The 22,756-nt window shown below is 42.3% G+C and overlaps 1 protein-coding gene across 4 annotated transcripts in view; it reads left to right on the top strand.

Moving 5' to 3' along the window:
• Positions 1–22,756, top strand: part of ATAD1 (ATPase family AAA domain containing 1) — a 78,672-nt gene that overhangs the window by 14,063 nt on the left and 41,853 nt on the right. For 2 of the 4 annotated variants that reach the window (XM_043597998.1, XM_043597995.1), the window contains exons 1-2: positions 8,257–11,054; positions 11,889–12,060. In XM_043597998.1, coding sequence (XP_043453933.1) covers positions 10,960–11,054; positions 11,889–12,060 — 267 coding nt within the window. In that variant the 5' untranslated portion in view covers positions 8,257–10,959. Of the gene's footprint in view, positions 1–8,193; positions 11,055–11,888; positions 12,061–22,756 lie in introns of those variants that run through there. The other 2 variants (XM_043597996.1, XM_043597997.1) reach the window with 2 other exon arrangements.

The following is a 22,756-nucleotide window of genomic DNA, read 5'->3' as shown; positions in this document are numbered from 1 at the left end:
AAAAACAAACAACTAAACAAATAAATACAAAGAATCATTAGCATCTCAACACCATAGGGGGAAAAAAACCACTGCTGGGGAGTCAACCTCTTTGTCTCCTTTCCTTAATGACCCCTTTTGTGATCCCCTGTTTACCTGAGAACACAGAAGACATAAAGAAATGGGTGGGGGCCATGCCTCTGGCACTGGGCCTCATTCAGCATTGACAGCTCCATAATGAGTCTGGAGTTCAAACTTAATAAGAAGCAGACTGGAAGGGAGAAAGCTGTGTGAAACTCTATCAGGTATAGTGTTTTGAAGCTGAATGGGACTTGATTTGTTTCCTGTACTTCTGTAACTCAAGTTACAGGCTTTTCTTTCTTCCCTTTTTTACTTACACCTTTGTTTTGTTTCTCCAGTTCCAGAAACATTGACACTAAAGAGACGAGAAAGCGATTTGAATGTTAGCTTGCCAGTCCTCTATTGCTGGGCCTTTCTAAGGTGAAAGAAGAAGGTCTAGTATATATCTCAGTCTTAAACATCTAAAATCAGCAAGGTGTGACCTTGGCTTTGCCTTTGAAAGCCATGTACTCAAGCTCTAAACAGGACATCGCGTTTCTTTTGCTCAGCAAAACTCCTTCAATTTTAGGAGCATTGGCCTGAGTTGTACATAGTAAATGGCTTTTTTTAACTGTGTTGTGCTCAAGTGAATTAAATTCTATACGAAGAATAGCAGCTCTGATGTTATGATAGTCCCCAAGTGTAATAAGAAAGTGGAGTTTGCAAAGGAAAGATCAGACATGCAAAGTATCGACGTCCAAAATCTCCGGCTGTAGTTTGCAAAGGAAAGATCAGACATGCAAAGTATCGACGTCTAAAATCTCCAGTCTGGTTCAGCATCTCACTTTCACCCACTGAACTAAGTTCTTTTTCTTATGTAAAACCCACTCAGCAATCTAAGGCAGAAAGTTTTCCCTAAACAAATAAGAAATGGGGATGAAATATGGGATAAACCTTGAGCTTAAAAAAAAAAAATCAATAGCTCTGTGAGGACTTGCATTTTTATAAGACGTTTTAGTCTTTAGAACTCCATGGAAGCAAGAGGTATAAGCTCAATAAATGGCTGTTATTAGACAGATGGGAACAACAGCCAGTATCAATAATGGTCTTTGGTAAACTGAGAAATATCCAGGTAGCTATTTTCATGGATTGATCAGTATTTTATTTTATTTTTTATTTTTTTTTTCAACGTTTATTTATTTTTGGGACAGAGAGAGACAGAGCATGAACGGGGGAGGGGCAGAGAGAGAGGGAGACACAGAATTGGAAACAGGCTCCACGCTCTGAGCCATCAGCCCAGAGCCTGACGCGGGGCTCAAACTCACGGACCGCGAGATCGTGACCTGGCTGAAGTTGGACGCTTAACCGACTGCGCCACCCAGGCGCCCCAGTATTTTAAATGTAATTGTCTGGTGGTCATAAGGAGGGAATCTTATGGGTTTTATAGAACTATCATAAATGGTTTCTTGACTACTAATAAGACTCAGCCAGATGAGTGTATTAAGATCGAGAATGAGAGAATCAAGAGGTCAGGGAGACAGGGGCATGGCCTTTTCACTAGTCAGAGGAAATATTCCCAGACAAGATGCCATGGTTAAAAACTTGGGAGGTGAAGTCCTCCTCCAAACAAACAATAAGCAGATAGGAAGGAATCTTTGTCCTCACAGACTTCGGGAAATGAGAGAACATCATTTCACAGTACAATAAAAAACATCACCTGGGATGTTACAACAGCATGTTTATTGAGCACTTGCTAAGCGTCAGGCATAGAGCTCAGCACTTCCCTGAAACCGTCTCATTTAATTTTCGGTGCCACTCCGTGGCATGTGTACTGCTTGCTACTGTCCCCGTATGAAAGATGGGGAAGTTGAGGCTTTATAACTTTATAGCTTGCCCCAAATCATAGAGCTAGTAAACAGCAGATTGTCCATACAAACCCAGGTCTGTTGCGCCTCAGTGTCTATGTTCCTAAATCCCATGAGTACCAAGACTCACCCTGATGGGACTGGTCTCCGATGGACACGTTAGGAACGGACCTACTAAAGACAGAGTGATGATATACATACGGTCAATAAAATGGTTTGATTCCACATCTCCTATCTTTGGACTGTATATCCTTCCTGCCCTTTTTTTCTCCCCCTCTCGGTCAGATTAAATCTGCAGTAATAGAGCCTCCAAAGCCCCATGAGATATGTCAGATTGCAGGGGGAAAAAGTCAATTAATTAAAACCCTAGTTGAGAGTGGAGAGATGGGTGAAATAGGTGAAGGGGATTCAGCTTCTGGTTATAAAATACACAAGACATGGGGCTGAAAAGGGAATATAGTCAATAATATGATAATAACCTAGCATGGTGACAGATGGTGACCGCACTTACCACGGAGAGCGCTGAGTAAGGTAGAGAGTTGTTGAATCACTGTGTTGTACATCTGAAACTAACATAACATTGTATGTCAACTATACCTCAATAAATACATTTTTTTTATTTTTAAAAAAATTTTTTTTCAACGTTTATTTATTTTTGGGACAGAGAGAGACAGAGCATGAACGGGGGAGGGGCAGAGAGAGAGGGAGACACAGAATCGGAAACAGGCTCCAGGCTCTGAGCCATCAGCCCAGAGCCCGACGTGGGGCTCGGACTCACGGACCGCGAGATTGTGACCTGGCTGAAGTCGGACGCTTAACCGACTGCACCACCCAGGCGCCCCAATAAATACATTTTAAGAAAGCATTTAAGCCCTGCCTATGTCCTAGGCATCCTCTTTTCTCAAGCAGCTGGCATATGATAAGAGAATACAAAAAACTTAAACCCCAATTAGAATCTGTGAGGTGAACACCGTGCCAGTGCTACGTAGAGTGAAATCATGGGGGCTAACAGGATGGGCACAGATTTTAGTGTCTTTGTGCTTAGAAAATAAGAGATCTCAAATTCTTCTTTTCCATTTCAGTTTCACATGTGTTTCAAGGTTACAACATATTCTAATAGAGAAATGGGGGCAGGGGAAGGGTTTACACAATCTTAATATTTTTTTGAATGTTAAGCACCAGCACACATTCTTTTCCAAATACTTTCAAGGGCATTTTCTTAGAATCAGGTAAATGAGAGCAAGCAAGTGACCTACTTACAGCAAAAAAATGCTCCAGGTTATAAAGGATGGGGAGCCAAGTGCATCCTGGAAACCACAGCATCTGGTCTTGTTTTATGCTTCATCTATCAATCTGCTGTTACAGAAATTGAGAATTAATGTTTCAACTACTGTTTCTTCAGTTTTGGCTGATGAATTCATATCTTTGTTCCTCTCACCCAATCCTTCGCATCTCCTCTCCCATGTAAAACACCATATGGAAGACCATTTATGAAGGTCCCAAACGAATCCTAGGGAAGAGGACTCATTCGCCTGTGCTTTAAATCCTCTGCTAATGAACTATAGTAAGGTTAGACTTCTTCCCAAGCAATTCTGTTTTGATGGATCGTGACTTTCCACAGACAGCATCACTTGAACAGTGTTATTTTCAGTACTGTATGAAGCTGAATGATAAAATATTGCAGATTTAAAATAAATACCCAAGGGGCGCCTGGGTGGCGCAGTCGGTTAAGCGTCCGACTTCAGCCAGGTCACGATCTCGCGGTCCGGGAGTTCGAGCCCCACGTCGGGCTCTGGGCTGATGGCTCAGAGCCTGGAGCCTGTTTCCAATTCTGTGTCTCCCTCTCTCTCTGCCCCTCCCCCGTTCATGCTCTGTCTCTCTCTGTCCCAAAAATAAATAAACGTTGAAAAAAAAATAAAAAAAAAATAAAATAAAATAAATACCCAAGTTCTAGATGATGTTTATTGCTCGCCTAAACTGTAAAAAGGTCCACTTGGCAGTAGTGTTTAAGAAAAAGGATCGTGTAGCGATGTAAGGTTGTGACTTAGTGCCATCCTGATAACATTAGAAAATCACATACGCGCGTATTTTAAATTACATGTAAAAAATTTTTTAAAGTTTATTTATTTTGGGGGGGGGGAGAGGAGGAGGGGCAGAGGGAATCCCAAGCAAGCTCCACACAGCCAGCATGGAGCCTGACGTGGGACTCAATCCCATGAGCCATGAGATCATGACCTGAGCCGAAATCAAGAGTTGGATACTTGAGCCACCCAGGCGCTCCTAAATTATGTGTGAAATTGAAAACACAGAAGCATGAAAAGTAGATTTACGACATGTTCTTTAAACTTTGCTATTGCATCTTTTAGCTCTCTGTGCTTTTTATAGAATGGGGCTACCAATTCATCTTTCCATTCCTTCCAAACTGCTGAAATTTTAATTTTTCATTGCTTTTGCCTCAACTCCATCTTATTCTTTCTATTGGAGCTTCAAGCACTTAATCTTGGTCTTTCACAGTGTTTTTATGGCTTCAGGTACAGCTTCATATTCTTGCTTTACTTTTCTTCTCCAACCATTCTATTTAACTTGTCAAAGTAATAATGAAGATTATTCTATACCGATGAAATGTTTTTAAAAGAACCAAGGCTACCAAGTGACTATTATACTGGCATAATTACTGCTATATAACTTTATCTATTTGTTGAAGTTCTGCTCTTTTCTATTTTTTTAAAGTTTATTTTTTTATCTTGAGAGAGAGAGAGAGAAAATGCAAGTGGAGGAGGGGCAGAAAGAGAATCCCAAGCAGGCTCCATGCCATCAGTGCAGAGCCTGACACAAGGTTTGAACCCATGAACTGCGAGATCATGATCTCAGCCAAAATCAAGAGTCAGATGTTTAATGGACTGAGCCACCCAGGAGCCCCAAAGTTCTGCTCTTTCTAAATCACTGTCAAGGGAATCATTTCTAATGAACAACAAACACGGTCAGGTTTACTGTGCTTACTTATCCACAAATTTCAGATTTGTTTCTCCTTCCAAAGAGATTTTATTTTGAATCTGATCATGAGGGTTCCTTGTCTTGATGTCTTGATATATCCCAGCTGACTTAATGGTTCAGCTGACCAGATAGGCTTTGGGGACTGGGGCAACAGAAATTTTTGCAAAAATACATCTAAAATCATCACTCACTAGAGCAGAGTTTCTCAAAGTGTGATCCAAAACTACCTATGTGCAAACCATCTCAGGTGCTTATTCAACATTCAAACCCCTGGGCTAAAACTTAGAGCAGTTAAATGGGAGCTTCTAAGGCTAGGACCTGGGAATCTGCATTTTGCCATGTTGTCCAAGTGTACAGGCCCACAATGAAATCTGAGAACCCCAATCTAAGGAATCCCTTCCCCTTCAGGATGCAGTACAAAGATTTACTTTGGCTGCAGAGCAAATTAATCACACTCCCATCCTAACAAAAGTAAGGGATAATTCAATTCCATGTGGTTCGAAGAACTGCCATAAACTGTTTTAGGAGGCATTGATTAAAAGGAAAGAAAATAAGACGAAAACCCAAAACCTAACTTTCAATAATAAATGCAATAGTTATTTTTAATATCTTGATTCCAACGATCACAGGGGGAAGGCCCAGAAAGCCCACAAAAAAATCTGTTGTTATAATTTCCTGATTAATATTATACATAATGAATTATTTATTGAGCCCCTACTGTGGGCCAAATATGGTGTTTTATGCTGCCAGGGATTATATAAAGCTATCCTGGGATGAAAAGCATATGTTCACTCAGCTCTATTCTGGAAGAACCTCACTGATTTAGTGATTGCTGGAAATGAACATGCATGGTATGTGGGAAGGCAGTAATTTGACGTCTTAGGACCCAGACATAAGAGGCTTCCTAAGAATTTGCTAAATGTAAATTACGTCCAAGAAGTATGTGTGTAGATACTTGGTGTCCAGCCAAAGCCCTGGAAAAGGAATGAGCAGCAGCACTGATTTGGGGGCATGTAGACTCTTTAGCACCCGTCTTGGCTACTTTATCCAACAACTTCCTGTACAATCATACATCCTCCAGGTGAATTGAGACTAGATACAATCACAATGGGAGCTCCCCTTCATTCTAGAATTCATTTAAGGTGTCCCTAAGAGGAGACCAACGCTTCATGGTTTGCCTGAGACTTCCTCTGTTTCAGCAATCAAAGTCCTAAGTTCCAAAAACCCTCTTGGTGTCAGACAAGCTGAGTAGACTGGTCACCCTGATCCTTAGCATAAGGCAGGTGAGGTCTTTAGTTGGTGCATTTTCATTCAGTGAAGGATGGAAATCCATGACCATCTTGAACTTTGCAGCTCCTTTCCTTTACTGGACTACTCTAGGGGGACACCTAAAGTTCTTTCCTTCAGTATTCTCTGCCTTTTAGCTCTGACAATGCATGTTCCAGGAGCATCCAAGCTCAGATCGACTCAGACTGAGGATAATCCTAGGGAACCAGTAGAGAGCCTCTGCCAAGACTGCTGAGCAACCATGGTTTTTGGGTTTGGGTTTGTGAGTTTTTGTGTTGTTGTTGTTTTTTGGTTTTTTGTAAACATTGTCCAGGTCTCATCATCATCCTGTTCTTCCCAAAGTTCTATCTCCTCTCTAGATAACGAGTCTAGCTCTCCCAAACCTATCTTCATATCATTGAGTATTAAATTCCATCCTAACTGTCATTGAACCCAATCACAGTTTTTTTAAATTTACCTTTTTTTTTTTTTCAACGTTTTTTTATTTATTTTTGGGACAGAGAGAGACAGAGCATGAACGGGGGAGGGGCAGAGAGAGAGGGAGACACAGAATCGGAAACAGGCTCCAGGCTCTGAGCCATCAGCCCAGAGCCCGACGCGGGGCTCGAACTCACGGACCGCGAGATCATGACCTGGCTGAAGTCGGACGCTTAACCGACTGCGCCACCCAGGCGCCCCTGAACCCAATCACAGTTTTAAAATATTTACATATCCCTGCCACCTCATCCTCACCCTTTAAAGCCTTATGATTTTGTCATTTCATAGTCTTCTTTCAGCGAAACTTTAAAACATAACTGGGATGAAACTACTATCTCAAAGAGAAAGTGTAAAGTGTAGGGTGTGAATTAGACAGACTTGGTGCCAGCGAAATTTGCCAATTAGGTCCATGAACTTAGGAAAGTTTCTTTCCCCAAGCCTCAAAATCTGCTCATCTATAAAAACAGAGAAAGCAATGGCTACTTCAGAGGACTGGGTTTTTTGAGGAATTTAGATTATGGATTTGAAGCACCCTGAAGCATACAGCCTGATACTTAGTAGGCTTTCAATATACTGCAGCGACTTTCCTCACCCCAGCATCACACGCTTGTAACAAGGGTGGCATACACTAACTTTTCCTATCAGGCTGCAGAATTTCAGATATCAGAGATGATGGCCAAAGCAGAAAGACACAAACTGCCTTCCTGAAGAGGGTAGAGAGCAACCGTCTCACTGCTTCGTAGTCTCACCTCCTCTATCTGAAGGAAGTATCTGGAAACAGTGGCTAAAGTCATCTTGCCCCCTGGTAGCCTGTGTGTTTTCAGGAGGCGCGCGGGCCTTGCTCCCTGGGGACCTCTTGTGTCACGTCTCTCATTCTGGAAAGGGGAAGGTGTAGAAGAAAAAGAGAAGTCACCGAAATGCAAAACCTGGTAGCAGATAACCTATTCTGCTCCGAATGCCGGTCCTGCCTGGGTGGGCTGCAAAGTTGTTTTGCAGGATTTTCAGGCGCCACCCCCAGGTGTTTGTCAGCGCGCGGAGACGGGGGAGGAGGGTGAGCTCACCCTAGAAACTGAAAGGCAGATGGTGAGGGGCGGGGGGTGGCCATGCGCGTCAGCGCTTTGGCTAAAGGACAGACCGAACAGCGGCCCCACGTGGGGTGAGGGGCTGGGGGCGGGAGTTAGGATCGAGGAGGAGTCAGGGAAGAACTCTGCGGAGACACCGGGCATTTCTTGGCACTATGAGGAAGGCTCCCCGATGTGTCAGTGTCGCACCCGGAGCCCGCGAGCTGGGCAGGGTCCTTCTGCGATCAGCGCCTTCCCCTATCGTACCTCTGAGGCTCCGCAGCTTAAACCCGGAGCCCGAGCGAGGGCTGCAAGCGGACACACCCGCTTCGCGGGAAGCCTCAGTCCCGCAGAGGGCAAGAGAGAGCTTGCGGGGCGAACCCTCTCCCGTCCGCGGCCCCCGCCATTCCTGAGAGCCGGAAACGCGCTCCCTTCCCGCCGTCGGCCCGGGGAGGCGCATGCTCCGTGCGAGGGGGCGGGTCACGGTTCCCGCCGGAAGCATTCTCTCCCAGGCGGCGTTTCCTTCCTGTGTGAGGCTGGCTGAGGGCTTCTGCTGCCTCAGTGTCCGCCCTGGGGTGAGTAGCGGGGTCCTCGTGGGACGGGCGCGGGCTCCCGCGGAGCCCCCTTGGGGACCGGCTGGTCTCCGGGAAACCGAGCAGGAGAGGTCACCGCGCCCTCCTCCCACGCCCCACCTCGGTGCCGCCCCCCCCCGGCGTCCCGCAGCCCTTGGTATCCCGCGGATTAACCTCCAAGGGCGTCCCGGGCCTCGCCTTGGCTTCCGGCCCGGCCTAGGCCCTTAGGTCTCCCGTTAGCGCTACCCCTCTGACTGATGCCACTTGCGAGGGGACCTGTGTAGGCAGCTGGGGCGCTGCGGGGGCTTGGGGGCGACCTCGGCACCGGGGGGGTCCTGGGCGGAGGCGGCCGGAGGGAGCCGGGTCTGACTGTCGCCCCGGCGCTGCCACCACCTAGTGCAGAGGCGGAGGCGGTTCTTCGGGCCAGGGCACGCTTTCGCAGAGGACGGTGCTGAGCGTAATAACGCGTCCTTTATGTGAAGGTTGGCAGGCATTGTCACAGGCTGTGTTCCTGGGGCCTTGTTGCCTGCGAAACTGGGACTCCGGGGTTGAGAAAAACTTTCTGCAACCTCGCGGTGAAATAGGACCGAAACACTCCACCCTCGGCCCCTCAGCTGTCAGTCGATTGCTTAGTGACGAGGTGGTCCGATTTCCAAAAGTTTTCTGCCCTGAAACGGAGAACTCTCTAAGTGAAACTCCCTGGGATCACGTTTGCCTAACAGATAACTGCGAATTGGCAGCGTTTGGGTTTATTTCTTAGTTGTACGTAATACTGTTTATGTACATATTTGTGTGTGCATTTGGTTCGTCGTTAACGTCTATACACGATTGAAACCCATGCCCTACTGTTGTACGCAAATGGAGCTTTGGTTGTGTTTTCTGCTGTCGTGGCACGGCTCCTGCAACGGCCTTAACATTGCAGGTGTATCAATGTCGTATGAATGATAGATGAGTGTACAATAAAGTATATACAGTTTCAACCTACAAGTAGAAGTTTCTGTCTCATTTCAGGATTTCAAAGTCATTGTAGAAGACGGACTACTGTTTTAGAGGTGGCCATAGGTCTAGAGTACTCTACGACAGGCACTAACTTAAATACAGGAATATGTGTAGCTAACAGGTTTTATGTCATGATACTCCCTGTAGGATTCGAAAGTGGCATTGTCTCGATGTCTGGGATGTACTGAAAATCGCCCTGGTTGTTCGTGCAGTTCGGCGAACATCCAGCAGATGGCGGTTTCATCACTGCCAACCCAAACTTTTAAATAAATGGAATCCTTTTATTCAGATGTCACTAATTTTCATAGATTAGGCTAACGAGACCTTGATTTTTGCCTACTGGCTTATTTTCCTGTATGAATAATATCCCCACACAATGATTCCACAGGTTCCAACTGCATTTTCAAATGTACCCTGTTGGAATGAAGGTTAGCTAGGTCAATTTTCCTCTTACCAGAAGCGGAGTGCTGTTAACTCCTCTTTAGGAGTCCGTGCTGACGGATGAAAGCACACTTCAGTTTGTTACATGAGGAGAGAGTTTAATTAGGTGGCTCCTCCCTAGCTCCGTTTATAAAAATATAATCAATAACTGACTGTGTGTTCCTTGAGCAAAGTCATTGTCTCTTAGCCATTATTGTATGCCAGTATATAGTAGGCATTATATATATATTCATGTTCAGGAGGCGCTTTATGGTTTGACTCAAATCACTTAATGTCCCTAGGTCAAAGTTTCTTCATCTGAAATGAAGGCTTTCAATTATTTTGTTAAGTAAGTTGAAGTTAATGATGTACTGCTGTGAAGGAAATGGCCCCTAGTGATGGAGACACGTGGAACCCTTGACTTTTTGTTCTGGAAATCATTCAAAAGTCTGGCAGCGGTTTTGTTGGAATGATAGAGTGGGAAGTTTTTCTGCAGTCGGAGTTCATCTTTTGAACAGATAATTACTGAGTAGCCTCTCTCTTATGTGGGGAAGATATCAATCCCTTTTTATAAGGAGTTGAATTCTGGTGGAGTAGGCTAGGCATTATATAAGCTCAGTAATGGGGCCACATGAATAATGCAGGATATCAATGTGATCTGAAGGCTTTGAGGTGTGGATAGAATTGGACTGATCCTGGATAAAGGGGGAGAACTGGCCTATCTGGGGCACCAGGCAGATATGGTAGAGGGAAAATACACGTGGCGTTTTCTGGTACCAGTGCCTCCAGCTACAGAAGGGGTGAGAAGTTCCTCTTTGGGGCTAGGTTAGGATGCCTTGAATGCTTGGAAATCCTGTTAGTAAAGGAAAAGCTTTGGGGAATTGTCGGAGCTATCCCAGGGGAGGGCGGTGAAGGTCTTTAACTGGGCAGTAGGAGTGAGAAGGCAAACCTGATGTTAGAGGAGAAAAGACCATGGATGGTAATCTTTGCGGTTCCTGATTTTCACCTGTTGCTGAGCTGTCCGTGCAAAGTCTCACTTACTCCTTTTCACCCGAGTGCAGAATATATTCTCTCTCTCCCTCTGCCTCCCCCTCTCTTATTCGTATAGCATAGCACTCAGCACGGTCCTGTGCTATGAGAGACTAATGGCATTGTTCGAAGCCGAGATCCTATTTTGCAAAATGTGATAGTCAAATCATCCCCTGACAGCCTTAGTTTTCTGGGTAGTTACTGCCTTTGCTAGGCATGTGCATGCCTTCTGCAAGCCTGTACGGGACTGATGTAGCTGCTCAGAGATGCATGTCAAAGCAGGCATGTTGCCTCCTTTTTTCCTCTCTTGGGTGAGTACTGTAATCTTGTGGCTCAAAAATGTTTGAATGTATTGCTTCATATTTAGCTGGGTTGTTGGAAACGATAGGATGGCTCAAAAATTTTAACGTCACTTATTAATAGAGAAAATGTCATGTTTAAATTTAAGCAGGCCTTGAAAACCTTTAGAAGTAAGACTGACTCTTAAATATGGAGAACAAACTGAGGGTTGCTGGAGGGGTCGTGCGTGGGAGGGGGAATGGGCTAAATGGGTAAGGGGCTCTAAGGAATCTACTCCTGAAATCATTGTTCACTATATGCTAACTAACTTGGATGTAAATTAAAAAAATTAAATTTAATTTAAAAAAAGTAAGTCTGAGGGCGAAGCAAGTCTGTTCACGGTTTTAATTTCGCTCAGAAATTACCTGCTGTCCATTGCACTTAGAAGAAATTCTTTTCACACTAGTAATGGGCTGCCTTCTTCAGTTGGGTTAGTGTTATAGTCAGTGTATCTCTACATTTTCTGAAGTAGTTATTTAAAAGCTGTTTAAAAGAGTAAATAAATACTTTAAGATATTGAATGCATTTTTCATCTAGAGTTATTGTCTGCTTAAATTCTGTGAGCTTTTAGGAAAATTCATTAAAAAGTATAATAAATCTTCGGTGTTTTAATATGTGCCTTCATTTTCCAAAGAGAGCTTAAAATGTGTTTATTTAACATTTGAAAATTCATTTTCCCTCAAACCTTTAAGGTAGATATTGTTGAATTTGACTAGGTTTTTCCTGCTGAGGGTGAACTACATCTCAGTCTCCCAGTTTTAATCAATGTAGTTATTACCTAGTGACATTTCTGTTTGTTTTTTAAGGTTAATCAAGATGGTACATGCCGAAGCCTTTTCTCGTCCCTTGAGTCGGAATGAAGTTGTCGGCTTAATTTTCCGTTTGACGATATTTGGTGCAGTGACATACTTCACAATCAAATGGATGGTAGATGCAATCGATCCCACCAGAAAGCAGAAAGTGGAAGCTCAGAAACAGGTACGAGTGAGATGTCTGAGGGTCACTTTCCTTGTAGCTAGCTGCGGTTTGGCCGTAAAACAAGGGGTATAGTAGAATTACACACTGAGAGGTTCGCCGTGTGAAAATGTGTTTGAATATCGTATTTAATTTCATTGTTTCTTAAAAAAGTGCTCGTTTCTCAACTTTCCAACTCTATTAGTAACTTACCAGAATAAAACAATGATGAAGAATAAAGACATTCCAGCGTTTTGTTGTGAACATGTTCATTAGAAGGTTTTTGTCAGCTAATGAATGAGGGAGTCTAAGTAAAATTTGTCAACAGACTGAAGAAAAACAATTTATCTTTAGTAATGGTATACAATTTGTTTTGCATGACATTTGAAATGGGATAATACTGATAAGCTGCGATCTTACACTTGCAAACTACTCTGACTTCTAATTTAAAAATTGTTAAATGTTATTAGAAGAAGTAGTAGTTTTTAATTTTTTTCTGTTATTGCCTCTTGTGGTCATTTCCTTATTAGGATGATATATTTGCTTTGGTGTCTATTCTTACTCAAAACAGCAGAACCCTTCAAGGAGCCTCTCAAATTTTTCTTGCTGTTTGAGGGCAAGACGTTCCTCCTGTTCGTCAGTTTTTAGATTCCTTCTGTGAGCTGTGACTGGTGAACTCAGTAAACATTTACTGAGCTCCTAGCAGATTCTTGGTGCCAAGGGTAAAAGATGAATAAATCTTGTTCTTTTAAAATGCTCGGGGCTAGTGTGGCAACCCGGGATGTGGATAGATGACTGCCTCACGGCACTGCGTGTAGTTTGTAAATCGGCAAGAATCAGTGTCACGAACACTGCTTAGTGTTTGTAACTGAAGAGCAGTTCGAACAGGTATGAGTTTGTTGCCTAAATTTGATTGCAAAATAGTTGACTCGAGGTCTAAATCATGTCATGATATCAGTCATTTTGTCACTCTCTGAGATGTCTGACCATTGCCAGGTGTGTGTGTGTGTGCACGTGCGCCCATGTGTCTGTGTAAGTAAGTATATCCTCGTGTCAGCTGAAGTGCAGCTTTTCCTGCCACCTACACTATGAAAGCCCACTTCAGTCTGAGGTCACAGTGTTAACAGGTCATATCATTTTCAGAATTTTTAAAATCAGAGATGTGACTATCTTTTAAAGTTTATTTTATTTTGAGAGGGGGAGGGGGAGGGGCAGAGAGAGAGGAGAGAGAGAAGAAACCCAAGCAGGCTCAGTGTTTTCAGTACGGAGCCTGACACAGAGCCTGATCCCATGAACCTCAAGATCATGACCTGAGCTGAAACCAGAGTCGGATGCTCAACCACCACCACCAACCCCCTCGCTTAAAAAAAAAAAAAAGAATGCTGGAAGGACTTCATGATTATATGGGAAAAGAAAAAGGACATTTTACAAATGAATCCAAGATTTGTCTGGAGTCCTCGGAGACTCAGAGTGTCTTTCATAGAGGTTTAGAAACTAGTAGCTAGGGCACATTTGTGGGAAGATGATACTTGATTTGGGCATATTGAGTTTGTATTGGTGGTAGGAATCCTGGGGAAAATGTTCATCCAGCAGTTAAAATTGTAGGTGTACATCTTGGAGGAAAGATCAGTCCTCAGAGCATCCATGAGATGCTCGTAAGTAGTCGGACTCCTTAGAGAAGTGAGTCTCACTGGATGCAGTGGGCCCCAGGGTAATTCTTGTAAAAACGTATCATTTGTGGGGTTTCCCCAAACCACTCCTCCATCTTCCTCCTACCACCATCAGCAGTTATATGTTCAAACTTTGTTGAGAGTTTTTCATGTAATTGTCACTGTGATAGATGGGGATGACTATTGGGAGCAATGAGATCCCTGAAGGAGATGCTATCAAACACCATGAATAGTAGGCCAAAGAGTCAGCCTTCATCTAGGAAGTGGGGAGATGAAGTGAAGCCAGTGGAGAATGAATAGGTCAGTTAGGGTAACTAGATACCTGGACTCACCTTTCTGCTGAGAACAACTAAACGATCTAGATAAAATATTTTCTAAAATCATCTTAAAGGTATTCATGAGCTAGCAAGAAAGTAAGAAATTCAGCTAAAAAACTGAAGGCAAAGATCGAAAAAGATACGATGGGCTTTGATGGCCAGCTTTCACGTTGGAGGAGAATTTGCTGAACCCACTGAATTTGAACTTCTCTTTTTATGGCCTAGAGGAGCTCAGGACACAAAGCACAGGCCTATTCCAAGGTAGGGTATCCAAGAGACAACAGTCCCATAAATCTTTGACTCCAAAAGACTATACCCTCTGGTAATTCACCTAAAGATAAAGATGTGAGATGGTTTAAAAAGAGAAATTTAAGACATATACTGGTTGAAGTGCCACGTAGAAATTGTAGATACAGAAAGTTGTTGAGAATAAAGTGATGGAAAATGCATATACCATACAAATACAAAGAGAAAGCTGGGTGAACAAAAATAAACTTTAAGGCAAAAATATTAGAGAAAACAAGGTTCATTATGGAATGATTAAACGTTCTGTTCAACAAGAAGTAGAACATTTCTGTATTCATGTGCATCTATTAATGCAGCCTCAAAATATATAAAACAAAAAACTGATCGAACTATAAGGAGAAATAACATATCCATCATCATGGTGAGAGGTTTTTAACATTGCTTTCAGTAATTGGTAGATGAAAAGTTTTTTTCCTTTGTTTTGTTTTAATTCCAAACAGTCAACACACAGTGTTACATTAGCTTCAGGTGCAAAATACAGTGGTTGGTCAATTCTATACATTTCTCAGTGCTCATCATGATCAGTATACTCTTAATTCCCCTTCTCCTGTCTTACCTATTCCCTGCCCCCATCTCCTTTCTGGTAACTGTCAGTTTCTCCTCTATAGTTAAGAGTCTGTTTTTTAGTTTGCCTCCTTTTTCTCTGTTCGTTTGTTTTGTTTCTTAAATTCCACATATGGTGTTTGTCTTTCTCTGATTGACTTATTCACTTAACATTATACCCTATACATCCATCCATGTTGTCACAAATGGCAAGATTTCATTCGTTTTGACAGTTGAGTAATCTATTGTGTATCTAGACCACATCTTCTTTATCCATTCATCTATTGATGGACGCTTGGGCTGCTTCCATAATTTGGCCCTTGTAAACAATGCTGCAGTACACATAGGGGTGCATATATCTTTTTGCATTAGTGTTTTTATTCTGTAGTGGAATTACTGGATCGTATGGTAATTCTAGTCTTAATTTTTTGGGGGTACCTCCATACTGTCTTCCACAGTGGCTACACCAGTTTGCACTCCCACCAACAGTGTGAGTGTTCCGTTTGCTCTGCATTCTTGCCAACACTTGTTGTTTCTTGTGTTTTTTATTTTAGCCGTTGTGACAGATGTGAGGTGATATTGTGGTTTTGATTTGCATTTCCCTGATGGTGAGTGACATTGAGCATCTTTTCATGTGTCTGTTGGCCATCTGGATGTCTTTGGAGAAATGTCTGTGATGATTATTTGGGTTTTTTGATGTTGAATTGTGTAATATCTTTTTTTTTTTTTTAATGTTTATTTTTGAGAGAGAGAGAGAGAGAGAGCGAGAGCAAGCAAATGGGAGAGGGGCAGAGAGAGAGGGAGACAAAGAATTCAAAGCAGGCTCCAGGCTCCTAACCGTAAGCACAGAGCCTAATGCGGGGTCAAACTCACGAACTGCAAGATCATGACCTGAGCTGAGGTCAGATGCTTGACTGACTGAGCCACCCAGACGCCCCAAATTATATAAGTTCTTTATATAATTTGGATACTAACCCTTTATCGGATATGTCATTTGCAAATACCTCTCTCATTCAGTAGATTGTCTTTTAGTTTTGTTGATTGCTTCCCTTTATGATGTGCAGAAGCTTTTCTATTTTGATGTGGTCAGATGAAACATTTTTTAAAAATCGGTAAGGATATAGCAGATTTAAGTAAGTAGCAGCTTATCTAGTGACCATGTATAGCATATTGTGCATCAGACAAATGCAGGGTACATATCCAAAGCACTCATGTAGGATTTACAAAATTGGACCCATTGCTACATTGTACAGCAGACATCGGGCTTCGTGGTACTGGTAGCATGCTTGTTACATCCCCCAGCTCCAGTGCAGAATAGTAAGATCAGTAAATACCCAGTACACTTGGACTTTTTTTTTTTTTTTTTTGAAGGAGAGAGAGACAGAGCATGAAGGGGGGGTGGAGGGGCAGAGAGAGAGGGAGACACAGAGTCTGAAATGGGCTCCAAGCTCCGAGCTGTCAGCACAGAGCCCGACGTGGAGCTCGAACTCACAAACTGCAAGATCATGACCTGAGCAGAAGTCGGACGCTTAGCTGACTGAGCCACCCAGGTGCCCCCCAGTACGCTTGGAAAGTAAGAAACATCTCTGAAGATCTCCTCAGTGAAAGAAAATATAATAGAAATTAGAAAATATTTATAATTGAATTAAACGTCATGTCTTAAATGGTACTCAGAGATTTATAGTCTTAAGTGTTTGTTACAAAAGAAGGTAGAAGATTAATTAAATCTCCAACTTAAGCTCAAGAAAAGATTTTCAACATAAACCCACAAATAATGAAAAAATGGGAATAGTCAAGGTAAGACAAATAAGAAATGAATATACAGTAGAAGAGTGAATAAAAATACAGAAAATGAATACAGAGTAAAGAAAGTCAGTGAAGCCGATATGTTAGTTATTTGAAAATACAAAAATATTTGACAGTTTTGTAAAACCAATCATGAAAAAAGAATGAAGCCACCAGTAAATATTACTAGGAACGATAAAGGAAACATAATGACGATGCTGCAGACGTTAAAAATAAGGAAAGTAAATAATCGCCAATAAGTGTAAAAACCTAGACAGACTCTTAGGAAAATATTTATTTCCGTGACTGACTTAGAAGACTGAATTAGAAGACGATGGGCACGTGGGCGGCTCAGTTGTTTTAGCCTCTGATTCTTGATTCCGGCTCGGGTCAGGATCCCATGGTTTGTGGGATAGGGCCCAGTGTCAGGGTCTGCGCGGGACACGGAGCCTGCTTCAGATTCTCTCTCCCTCCCTTTGCACGTGTACTCTCACTCTTTCTCAAAATAGATAAATAAACTTTTTTTAAAAAATTAGGTGACGAGGGCCACCTGGGTGGCTCAGTTAAGCGTCAGGCCTCTTGATTCCAGCTCAGGTCCTGATCTCACGGTGGTGGCATCGAGCCCCGCATCGGGTTCCACACCGGCTGTGGATCCTGCTTAGGATCCTCTCTCACCCCCTGCCCTTCCCCCCCCCCCCCCACTTGCATGGGCTCTCTCTCAAAGGAAGGTAGGATTAGAAAACGTGGATACTTAGTCTCATACCTATGAAGTAATATTGGACACATATTTTGATAAAGAATACTCCAGGCCCATCAAGTTTTACTGGTAAATTCTAGAAACATATAAAGAAGAAATTTATGATAACAACCTGATGCAAACTCTGAGGGCAGCGTAATAACAATTCTAGAACTTGTCACGGGCTTGATCTCGATTGTAAATGAATAGAAAAACCTTAAAATATTAGCAAGTTGAATTTAGCAGTGTATAAAAAAAAAAAAGGTAACATTATGACCAGTAGGATTTATTCTAGGAATTTAAGGCTGGCTTCATTTGAGGAATAAATATATCTATTCTATAATAACAGATTAAAGGATAAAACTATGATTATCTCAAGTGCAGAAAAAGCCTTTGTTAAAATTATTCATTCTTTTTAGAAAAGCTCTTAGTAAAAAGCTCTTAGTATCTTAGGAATAGAAGATAATGTCTTTAGCCTGATGCAATGAATTTACTATAGGAAACATACTTCATGGTGAATAGTTGAAAGCATTTCCTTTATGATTAGGAGCAAGTCAAGGGAGCCTGTTGTCATCACTTCTGTGTAACATTTTACTGTTAATGTTGCATAAATCAAGAAAAAATGAGATGGAAGGATTGGAAGAGAAAAAACTAAACAGTCATTAGACACAGATAATACAATAATCTACGTAGAAAGTAAACAACATCTGTAGCAAAGCTGTCAGGATTAATAAGAATTTAAGGGCTGCTGGATATAAAATTAGTATACAAAAATCAACTATTTCTGTGTACCCACGGTTTGAAAATGCAGCTTTATAAAGATACTGTTTACAGTAGTATCAAAAATACACAATAACTGGGCGCCTGGGTGGCTCAGTCAATGAAGTGTCCGACTTCAGCTCAGGTCATTATCTCACAGTTTGGGGGTTTGAGCCCCGGCACAGATCCTGTCTCCTTTTCTCTGCCCCTCCCCCAACCATCCTCCTTCCCTCCCTCTCCCTCTCTCTGTCTCTGTCTCTCAAAGATAAACATTAAAAAAATACATAATAACTGACAAGCACAAGTTGTACAGCACATTGTTTTTTAATGTTTATCCTTGAGAGAAAGAGACAGAGTGCGAGCCAGGGAGAGGGCAGAGAGAGAAGGAGACACAGAACCTGAAGATCCAAAACATGTTCCAGGTGCTGAGCCATCAGCACAGAGCCTGACATGGGGCTTGAACTCACAAACTGCAAGACCATGACCTGAGCCGAAGTCAGACGTTCAACCGACTGAGCCACCCAGGCTCCTGTACAACACATTTTTAATGAAAATTACAAAATGATTGAAAGCTACACTTAAATGCAATGCCAATGAAAAAATACTGACAGGCTTTTTTTGTTGTATTTTTTTTTCTAAAATTTGTATGGAGGAATAAAAGTTGAGATATAGGCAAAACACTCTTGAAAACAAGACATGTATATTGGGGGAGGGAGAATTTGCCCTAATTTATATCAAAACTTTTCACAAAGCTACAGTTATTAAGATAGTATGTTATTGGTACCGGGGTGGATTGGCAAATTCAGCAGAGTGGAGTCGAGAAACAGACCTAGGCATGCTGTGGGAAATTGATGTGTGAAAGGACTGGCTCTGCTTTATACGCAGATTATTGGAGAAAGGATGAACCAATAACTGATACTTGGACAGTTGGTTCTATATGAGAGGGAGTAAAATTCGATTTTTACTCGGTACCATTTACAATAATCTCTTCCGTAGATTAACGACTTGAATTTATTCGTGTAACAAATATTTATAGAGCACATGTTCTATGGTTCTTTTGCCTCACCTGTAAATTCTAAAGACTTTTTTTTTAACATCTACCCAATTGTTAATAACACCCAAAAAATGGCCAGAGGAGTAGTAATAAAACCAGGATAATGTAAGGTACTGGTATTAGTCTTTCCCATCCCAACACACCTGAAATAGACAAAACACCGCACACTGTAGAAGTCGTTCATTGTGGCAGTCAATTGGAACTGGAAGGCCTACATTCTGAAATCACAGAACTAATTGGGGGAAGTCAGTGGGTGTTGAATGTAACTTTAAAAAGCCCTTCCTCACATTTGTCTCCCACTGTCTGAAAAATCCTTTGGTCAAGTCCTCAAAACCAAAGGAAGAGAAGGTTGCAAAAGAGAATTGGTTGTGAATGTTGTGTCATAGAGTGATCCAGGAGAAAAGGAGGATATGGAGAATGTGATCAGAAAAAGTGGTCCGTAAATTTAGAGTGCTTTCCATTCACTGGGGACAGCAAGCAGAATTTAAAGTAAAAGAATGTGGTCGTTCCAGAGTTTGCTGGCGGACAGGTAAAGAAGGAAAGGGAAAAGACTAGCGCAGAAGGAGGAGGTGGAGAGTCGCTGCCAAAGAGGATGGAGGTGGGTCCCAGAGGGGTCAGGATCAGTGGTCACGAGAACCTTTTAAGGTCGAGTTCATTTGCTCTCAGTGAAGTGGGGCGATGTTACAACTAAATGGGGATGGAGGTTTCGGACCTGCTCAGGTAAATACGTGATCCGTGTTTAATGAGAGAAATTGTGGGTTATGAACATTAGGGCGTAGTTGAAGGAAGCATGAGTTTATCGGGAATTCAGTTGTTTTGTTTTTCTTAACTTCTTGCGCGTATCTCAGCATCTCGGTAGCAGATAAACTGAGTGGTGGTGCGGAGCCAGCACCGAGAATAGGACTGACCGGTACAAGTGTAAGGGATGCTAAGGTTCAACAGAAGACATTGTTGAAATAATGACCTGTGGTCCAGGCCATTTAGGAAGTGCAGTGTTGCCAGGTGGGGGTAATTAAGTGGGAGTACAGAAAGGAATTAGAGAATTAGGAGCACACCTTGCGGGCAGAGATCAGGTGTGACTGGGGGGGAGGAGGAAGGTGTGACTTCCGCAGTCACAAAGGAAGAGCACTGAATTTAACAGCCTAGGCAACATTTGGAGGCTATCTGATAATTAGCGGGCCTCGTGCGAGTTTAAAGGTAGTGCGGTTATGAGTTGAAAGAAAGGTAACGTGATGGAGGTGCATTCGCATCAGGAACAGTAACCCAGAAGTAGTCTTAATGTTCGAATTAAACAGCATATTTGTAAATAATTTCTAGCCTGAAGCCAGGAAAACGTCCCAGCTTGGTGAAATGTGGGATATTTAATGGGTAATGAGAGAGGAGACCATTTCTACGGAATGGACAGGGATTTCCTGGGCACACGGCTGCTGCTTGGATTGTATTTAGATGTAGTAGAAGAGTTTTGATAGGTGTGTGTGACGAAAGGGTGGGTCGGGATAATTGGGACGTAGAAAAAGGAACCCTCTGGGTATGCTGTCCAAGTACAGGAGGAAAAACAATGCTTGACCTGTTCTGAGACTGTGTCACACTTCTGAAGAATTACACTGTATAATATTTCTGAGATTGTAGTTTGTCAAAGCCCAGGGAAGATTCACTACTGAGAATTCTTCATACACCTGAAGGTTTGGACTGTGACCTTAGATAAGTTAATGTCTTCTTATTTTTAGTCCTGTCATTGTACTTTAGTCTTCAAAACTTTTAGTTATTTTGAAAGAAATAATAGCTGAAATATTTTGTGAAGGAATGATACACTGAAACCTTAAAAAAAAAAAACAACTGGAACTCTCAGCTGCCAGGTATTTTTTTTTTAAGTTTATTTATTTATTTTGAGAGAGAGAGAGAAAGAGAGCATGGGGTGGGGGGGGAGGGCAGAGAGAAAGGGAGAGACAGAGAATCCCAAGCAGGTTCCCCTTTTGTCCGCGCAGAACTGGACTTGACGCTCAAACCCATGAACTGCAAGATCATGACCTGAGCAGAAACGAAGAGTTGGATCCTTAATCCACTGAGCCACCCAAGTGCCCCTCCACTGCCAGGTATTTGTAAGAGCAGCCAGTAAATTGAGATAGGAAGTCAGGAGTAAGCAGTCGGTGTTGCCTGACTGGCCAAGGTGGAAATGCTGAGGAAAGAGCTCCCAAGAGAGGGATACTCGGGGCGGGGGTCCACAGTGTTGTTCACACACAGGTGCGGTGGAGGGTAGGAAGCCCACTCTTCTTACGACGTCCAGAGACTGACCGTGAGAGGGGAGACTTGTCTCCATGTTAGTCTAGAAAAGGGTGCTTTCAAGAATTTTAATACAAATGTATAAGAGATTACATCTAAAATATAATTATTCAGACTCTTTGCCATTTCCTGTGGAAATGTAGTGTTGTGAGCTTTCTGTCAGTGACTTCCTCTGTCCACACTTAAATCAGAGTACTTTAGCTGTGACTTTAATAAACACACCTAAGTTTAATCAGTTAACCTACCTCTGGTTTTTCACCCTTGTTAATGCTATCTCTAATTTTCTTTTTTTTTTTTTAATTTTTTAATGTTTTATTTATTTTTGAGACAGAGAGAGAGAGACAGAGCATGAGCAGGGGAGGGGCAGAGAGAGAGAGACACAGAATCGGAAGCAGGCTCCAGGCTCTGAGGTGTCAGCACAGAGCCCGATGTGGGGCTCGAACTCACGAGCTGTGAGATCATGACCTGAGCCGAAGTCGGATGCTCAACCGACTGAGCCACCCAGGCACCCGTCTCTAATTTTCTGAAATTAATCTCCCAAAAGAACAACCAGTTTTACAAATCGTTCAGAAACTGAATGAAAAGTTTCTTTTCTGCTACTCTTTTTCTCCATTTCCTCCTTTCCCATTCTAGGCAAAAATAGTAGTTTACTATTTCCTACTCCACTTCTTAATCTTGTTAATCTTAATCTTCTTAATAGTTTACATGGAGGAAAAAAATGAAATAGCATGAAAGGATAAAAATACTATGAAACAGTTAAAAAGATGACTATACAGTAAAAAGTAAGTTTCCCTCCTACCCCTGACTCCCTTCAACCCCTCACCTACCATTTTTCCTACACAGAGTGACAACTACTTGGAGAGATTCACTTAAAAACCAAGCAAAAGTTGGTAACTAGAAAATACAATTGTCATTGAGCTGTAAGTGATAAGGCAGTTCATGAACATAAGCCATTTTTAGAGTACAATCATTTTGTTTTTCTTGGTAAAACATTTTAGAAACGGGCTCACTTAAAGTTGTCAAAGCTAGAAATAGTTGGATAACTTCTTCTGGAAGACAGTTTGATGTGTTTAGGGGTACTTTATTTTATTTATTTGTTAACCACGTTCTGGTCTCGCAGATGAGGAATACTAGTGTTTCAGTAGAACAGCTTTGGAATTAGATCAGGATTTGAACTCTGGTAATGCCAACTCCTAGCTCATAATCTTGGCAATTCTTCTAATTTCTCTGACTCTTGAGTTCCTCATCTGAAAAACGAGCATAGTAATAG

This window comes from Prionailurus bengalensis, chromosome D2, assembly GCF_016509475.1.
Source record: "Prionailurus bengalensis isolate Pbe53 chromosome D2, Fcat_Pben_1.1_paternal_pri, whole genome shotgun sequence".
NCBI classification, from domain to species: domain Eukaryota; kingdom Metazoa; phylum Chordata; class Mammalia; order Carnivora; family Felidae; genus Prionailurus; species Prionailurus bengalensis.
Note: the sequence above shows the minus strand (reverse complement) of the source record. Positions and strands in the feature narration are given on the sequence as shown.